The 7,218-nt window shown below is 38.3% G+C and overlaps 1 protein-coding gene across 2 annotated transcripts; it reads right to left on the bottom strand.

The window, feature by feature from the left end:
- zgc:113278 (uncharacterized protein LOC541528 homolog) lies at positions 1 to 7,039 on the bottom strand. 2 transcript variants are annotated; one of them, XM_037246185.1, is made up of 12 exons: positions 6,630 to 7,039; positions 5,632 to 5,692; positions 5,409 to 5,527; positions 5,027 to 5,143; positions 4,881 to 4,939; positions 4,667 to 4,751; positions 4,257 to 4,327; positions 3,462 to 3,566; positions 3,208 to 3,351; positions 2,624 to 2,784; positions 2,262 to 2,372; positions 1 to 1,954 (listed from the first exon to the last, which is right to left on the bottom strand). In XM_037246185.1, the coding sequence occupies exons 1-11, from the start codon at positions 6,747 to 6,749 to the stop codon at positions 2,302 to 2,304; spliced, it is 1,113 nt and encodes a 370-aa protein (XP_037102080.1). In that variant the 5' UTR covers positions 6,750 to 7,039; the 3' UTR covers positions 1 to 1,954; positions 2,262 to 2,301. The 2 variants fall into 2 exon arrangements, with proteins under 2 accessions (XP_037102080.1, XP_037102081.1); XM_037246186.1 differs by having other exon boundaries at positions 1 to 1,413.
- Positions 7,040 to 7,218: the final 179 nt, after the last annotated feature.

The following is a 7,218-nucleotide window of genomic DNA, read 5'->3' as shown; positions in this document are numbered from 1 at the left end:
AACCGTTTTATAAATTTTAAATAACAATTGAAAATAAAATGTAATCAGTTTTGCCTCACCAATGACCTGGCCTATATGTCTCATTTAAAAATCCAACGTAGCCCTTGAGCACCAAACTTTGTCCACTTCTTCCATAAATGTTTGGTTATGTAATTTATTCCATTATAGTTGCTGAATTGGGTCAAAATTCAAATCAAATAAGGTCTTTAAATTAAATATACACCCACAAAACAATATAGTATACAACCACAGCAAGCTTCATTCCTGGATAAAACAATTTGAATGCAAAACATATTCACACTGTTTAGAATAACAATAGAGTCTAAGAGATGCTCTCAATATAAAAATAGCTTTAAAATCTGACACTTATTAGTTATTACAGTGTAGGGTTCCTTTTATATTTTCAACAGTCCTCTGCTCCTCCTTTCATTGTGAGACATGCTCAAACTAACCCTTGCTGCCCAATTCCCAATAAATTGAACAAAAGGAGCAAACGGGATTGGGATTTTCACTTCTTGCCTGTTTTGTTTCGACACCGAGACTACAAATAAATTTGGAATGCCTTCTCTTCACACGGCAAGGTCCAACAGGACCATTTGTGTGACTCCCAGTGAAGCAACTGAAACACAACCACAGGCACTCAAAAGGGAAGGTCGCTGAGGTCTGTGCAAGCAAACAAACATTTAGCAACTGGAATTTTTGCAACTTTTGCCCGTTACACACAGAAATGTGTCACGGGCATGTTTTACAGTTCGCCAGGGATCAGAGGAGGCAGAATTCAATTAACAGATCCTTACAATTCATGCGCTAAACGCAGGCTGTCATTTTTTTTTTTTTCTTTAACACACAACTAACAGACAAGCACATTTGTCATCATCAAAATTCAGGCCAAGTTAACTTAATACACGTACAATAGGCAGAACACACACTGACACACTTCTCTTTTCTTATGCGGGGGGAACTGTTAATGCCTTGATTCCCTTGAATGTGAAATGACAAAAATGAGAAGGCAAACACAAGCAGAACAAGTGATACGACACACTGACATGATATAAGGACACTTGAAGGATTGTATTGTTTAGGTTAACTGAGTACATTTGCTATGTACCACTGGTTATAATAACCATCAATAGTCTATGATAAAATAAATAACCCTCTTGCAGCAGTTGTACAAAGGCCACTGAATGCTTCTCTGTGTGTGAGAGATAGAGAGGGAGAAGGAGAGAGAGAGAGAGCGCGCGAGAAAACAACACAGGTAGGAGTTAGCCATAGTAGGTTCAAACCACCATGCATTGACGTCGAAATACACTAATTTCTTGCTCAAATGTCGACTCATGCTGATAGTTATTTAGTTGATTTAACTGTATGCATACAGTGAAGCCTCAGTATAACTTCCAGACGTGGACGGGCCCCCTGAAAGCAAGGAGAAGTTGAGAACCAGGCTAGTGAGGAACAAACTGCAATTCCAATGAAGTTGGTATGTCATGTAAAAGTAAAATAAAATTTGTCTGAATAGTTTGCTGATGTTATGGAAAGTAGATTAGTTGATTTGTTGGACTATTTGCTCATGCAGTTGTCCACAAAGTGGATTTATAATTATAATAATGCATACTGTATGAATGTGTATAATAATAATGTTTATCAGTTTGAACATTAAATATTTTGTTTTTGTAATGTATTCAATTCAAGAGTACTGTAGGTTAGAAAAGATTGACAAATAATTGTATTTATTTACATTTTACATGTTCCAACTTCATTGGGTTTGGAGTTTATAAATAAAACAAGAAAAAAGTGCCTCAATCCAGTGTTGGATTTCAAAGGCACTGATCATCCATAATAGCAATAAATGATAATTAGGTCACAATTTTGACATAGTAGGCTACCTAAACAACACCACTATTATATGGTTTTTTTTTCTGACAAAACCATCATTTCTAGTCCTGTGCAAGAAAGGCTTTTGAGACATGACCCAGTAGCCAGTTGACGTAATTAAGGCCCAAATGAAAACAAACAAACAAACAAACAAACAAACAAACAAACAAACAACCCTGTTAAGTTCATGTGTAAATTAACACTTCACATTAAGTTTCATTGTCAAGAAAATAACACGTGGACTCATTCTGTCATAGTATAGGATCATGGTGGTACTTTTATAGTTAAAGTTAACTTAATACCAAAGAGTTTACGGTTATGTGAGGTTTCTTAGTGTGATGTAGTTTAGATAGCACTAGACACATTGCTAAGTGGTGTATAGAACATACAGTATGTCACCGTTCCAGCTGTTTGTCAATCGCGCCATCTTTATGAGTTTTTAACTCTTCTCGCCCGAGGTGAGGCTTTATCGTCAGGCTTCACGATTCCATTGGCAGCTCCTGCCAATGAAATAAGGGAACAAAACCATCAGGTTTTAGAGCAATGTTTTCTACATTACAATAGAGAAAATATTTGACAAATACCACCAAGAAACTGAGGTGCAGTCTTTCTATTGTAACGTAACCCCACCTTGAGCTCTCTGTATATATTTTAGTGATGGGAGTCGAACATAATTAATAAGAGGCTGTGCAAATAATTAAAAACCTAACGTAAACAAACTTGTGACATTTATATTGGAAAAAAACCTCACCCCTCGTGAGCTCCCTTTTGTGAGGTTTGCTCTTTGGGCTGGCTGTCTTCTTCTTCGATGCTTGGTTCTGGCTGTGTTCCCTCCATTTCTTCAACTGGAAATTGATGAACTTCCACATCATCCAAGCTTGAGTCAGGCAGATGGCTGCCAAACATGCCATCCTAAATGCACACAACACACACTTGAACTTACAACTAAATATGTGTGTACAAGTAATTTATAATTTTGTATATTAACTGAGAAAAACAGTTAACAAAATACATGGTTTGATAACCGTAAAGACATTTGGATTTTGTCATGCTATTCCACTCCATGTTGACGAGGGATGGTGGGCATAGCAGTAAATTAGTCCAAAAATAATAATTGAGAATTCTGACAATTGTTTGCAATTGATTTTTAATAAATCACTTCTTTAAACACCAATCAAGCTCCATCTTCTCTGCTCTCAAGAAAAAACACACTGCAAAATGCTATTGTATTATATTGTATTCCATCTTTCCACAGTACTGTACTGTTGTAAAGGCACAAAACAACATGTGCAGATACGTCAGACGAACAAACACACTTATGGCAGTTACACTTGCCTTATGGTGAGCACATTAAAGTTGCCTTCCGCAAGGGAAAAGCCTTGGTTTTCTGTCCGGGGCAACCCAAAGCCAAATGTCAGGACTGACAGAGTGAGAGTGAGGAGGCGTGCGATGACAAATAGCAAAGCCCACAGAGTGAAACTGTAACCAGACAAGAAAAACAAAATGGCATGACATTATACAACGTCGTTGAGGTCACAGGAGAGTATGCCGCCACCTTAAGGGACACTTATGAGATGTATGAATGATACCCCTTCTGCTTGTTCTCATCACTGAAGTAGAAGAGACGTGAGGCGTGGAACAGGAGCTCCACCAAGTAGTGAGGGACCAGCAACACAACACCGAGTCGGTGAAGGCTGAACAAATGAGAGCAAGCATAGGACAGAGAAACCTGCACTGATTACCGCTTCCATCTACAAGTGGGTTCATTATTGGTCTCTTAAACTTCATAAAATCGTGAATTATTGGAAGGTGTTTGACCTAAAAATAACAGGGCCTCAGAAGAGAAATTTGACATAGACCATAGCTCACAAAAGGACAGCCCATTAACTCTGCAATATTGTCTTGTAGACTGAAGCTGTCCATTTTGGTTGGCATGGCCAATGGAGAGAAAGAAAAAAAAAAAATCTAAATATGAAAAAGAAATCTGATTATCTGCAAAGGTTGACTGTAGTTTTACATTGTAATTTCACCAATTACCACCAGATGGCAGATGTCTTAACTGTGCTTACAGTTGGTCTATACTACAATGTGAGTGGGACTGATCATTTTTGGGTGGCTTTGGAATATGCAGAACAAACATAGTACCTCAATTAAAATTTTGAGTGAATCGATTTTTGTGCAAAAAAACAAAATCAGCCAAATCAGTTCTCGCACTTTTCTTGTTCAGCAATTTAGTGCAAGGAAAAAAAAAAGTTTGCCTCAAACCCTTTCCTTTTAGGTTAAGGCCGTGGATCTTCTACTCATCCCTGAGATTTGGTGTGTAGGTTTAGTCAATTAAAATCACATCATTGATAACGTAACATATAACAAAAACCTCTACTTACTTTAAGATGTAGGCACCAGTGATGTGAACGACATAAAGGCAAATGTAATAGAGTTGGCGGGGGATGTCCTCCTGGAGACAGAAGACCATTCAAAAAAGGTCAGTGACATACTTGCTAGGGTTAGTTTTAAAGAAAATATTAATTGGTTTGGTACTTTCAGGTTGGAGTTTGCATGTTGTAAACTTTCTATGCTTGTCTTGGTTCTCTTGTAAGAACTCAATTTTCCTCACACAATCCCAAAACATGCACTGGGAATTTTATATATATTTTAATACATATAAATTCAACTGCACCCGTCACAGTCGTTAGAGTGCAATCCTAACTCGAATCTTCCTTAAATCTTCCAATCCTAACTCAAAAACATGGACCGCAAAATGCAAACATACAAACTTCTTACAAATGAACCTTACCTTGCGTACTTTTTGAAAGTACAGCTCAGGAAGTGCATGGAGCCAATAGGCAATTTGGCAAATGTAGAAAAACTTGACCTGAAATCTGAGCAGAGGAGATCATGTGTAAATATGTAAATGTTAAACCTGGGTACCAACCATTTGTGTACAGATAACTATTTCCGATATCTTTATTTTTTTTAATGACAACATGGAAGGAAATATGTATACGTACACCATGTGAGTGTGTGGGTAACCCTCCCATAGGAAAGTGGGATTTTTCGCAAAGTCCTCCTATCAAAACCAAAACATGGAAAAAATTTATATATACGTATATTACCGTAAGGTAGACGTGCAACCAAATAAAGAGTTGTGTTTTACCGCTGTCAAGATGCTGCAGCCCCAAATGAAGGAGAACAGGTAAAATGCTGCCAATTGCCCTGATTCATTGAACTTGCTGTGTTTGGTTTTTGATAGATGTAACCGTCTGTTCATTTTCTGAAACCAAACAAGATGAACACATTAAAATGGCACATGACATAAGCAGGTGAATTGAGAGAAACATGATTCTACTCATTAGAAATTGGTCTCGTTTTTTTTAAAGCCAATACAGTTAGTGTGCGTGTGTCTCATTAATCCCCATTCAGATGAAAACTTCCATATTCCACTCCCAGTGAACATTATTGGAATCTCTGTAGATTGGAAAAATCTAAATAAAAATGTGATCTCAGTGTTGCTATTTGATTATAGCTTGAATACTCACATCAAGAATATACTCTTGTATCAGGGCATGAAGGATGACAACAATTAGAAGGTAGAAAAACACAGTGGCCACATCTTTGGGACCGTAATGGTAAAGGTTCACTGGATCGTTCTTTTCATCTGGGGGGTAAAAACAAAAGAGACGAACAAAAGTAAATGAGCAAATTGAACCTCAAGTCTAGTCTGTGAGGAAATGATCACCAGACATCAAGTCTTCTACTCACCAAGAACTTGTGTGACGTTGTACTGGACTGTGATGAACATGATGGAAAATTTTGCTGTGACCTGGAATGTAAATAAAAATCTTCATGAACTACCTACGTTGCTGGAGGTAGTTCGTTTTGTGGATTGTCATTATGTGACAAACTGTTTTAGAAATATTAATAGGACAATTTGCAAAGGCTCACACATAAAATAAAAGTTTCAATGAAAATGGGCAGTCTACGCATTTACGTTATTATATTATTTTAAGTTAACTATTTGGTATTTTGGATGGCAACACAGTGGCCGATTGGTTAGCACGTCCGCTTCATAATTCAGAGGTAGTGGCTCCATATCCGGGCTACGGCCTTCCAGTGTGGTGTCTACACCAGGTTGTGCTTGTGTTTCTTCCAGGTTCTCTATTTTTTTACTCTGAGTACATAGAAAAGTGCTACATAAATGGAAAGGGTTATTATTTCCTCCCACATTCCAAACCCATGCATGTTAGGTGGTAAGGCGACCAGGGCAGGATGTACCCTTCGTGACCCTGATAACGAACATTGAATGCATGAATACAAGGTGAATATTTTGGTAGAGTTGATAGTTTCAATTAATGGTTAAAAATGAGTAAACTTCTTATCTTGCATAAGTAATGAGAAAAGAGCACATGCAACTTGCAACCTCGTATGTTTTATTCTCTTCTTTATTTGTATTTTTGCATTATATTCATTCACGTTGTCCTGTCATTTTCCACTATTTACTGATTCAACAGCAGGTGTTCACGTTTATAACACCGTACTACAATTTAATGTAAAATTCCACTCACTGTACTGCCAACCAAATGCCATACAGTGTGTATTAATGCATGTATTGTATTTATTTATTTTTTAAAAATACACCTTGATATCACTTCCACGCTATATAGGCCCCTCACAGAATCCATGTGCTGTCATGCCAGCTAACGGAACCTCACAGAAGCTAGGCGGCTAATAAACACGCTTGCATCCACACAGTACAGTACCTCAAACATCAGGCCTAGCAGGATGATCATGGCCAGGCAAGACACCATGTCGGCGTGGTTCTGAATCACAAACTCATGGCTGAGCACAGGTGGGCTCTTGTTCTTCTTGCGGAAACCCATGATTCACAGGCAAGGGACTCTCCGCCTCCTCCTGCTTTGGGATGCCGCCGCGACTCGCACCGCTGCTAGCCTGCGCTGCGCAGCCGATGGATGATTGCTTCCTCCCTGTAGGGTTGAATTCTCCCCCGCAGTCCGCACAGACAGTGGACTACTGCTCATGTGTTCCGAAACGTCGTAGAGAACCAAGTATGAATCAAAGCGTAGTTAACACCCTTAAAAAGAAAAAAGAAAAAGTAAAGACAGATGAGGGTCCCTTACTTTCTCACAGCCCAATCATGTACCGCCCTGTTATTGACGTAGGAGAACCCACTACAAACAACCTGCGTTGCTTGGAACAGACGTAAGCGGCACATTTACACATTAATATCTCGAAATATCTCGGATGAGCATGTTTGACTTTTTGTTGTATTTTATTTCATTATTTTTTTTAGTGTTGATGTGAAAATGTCAGGACTCATGCGAATGAGTC

Source organism: Syngnathus acus, chromosome 2 (assembly GCF_901709675.1).
Source record: "Syngnathus acus chromosome 2, fSynAcu1.2, whole genome shotgun sequence".
NCBI lineage: Eukaryota > Metazoa > Chordata > Actinopteri > Syngnathiformes > Syngnathidae > Syngnathus > Syngnathus acus.
Note: the sequence above shows the minus strand (reverse complement) of the source record. Positions and strands in the feature narration are given on the sequence as shown.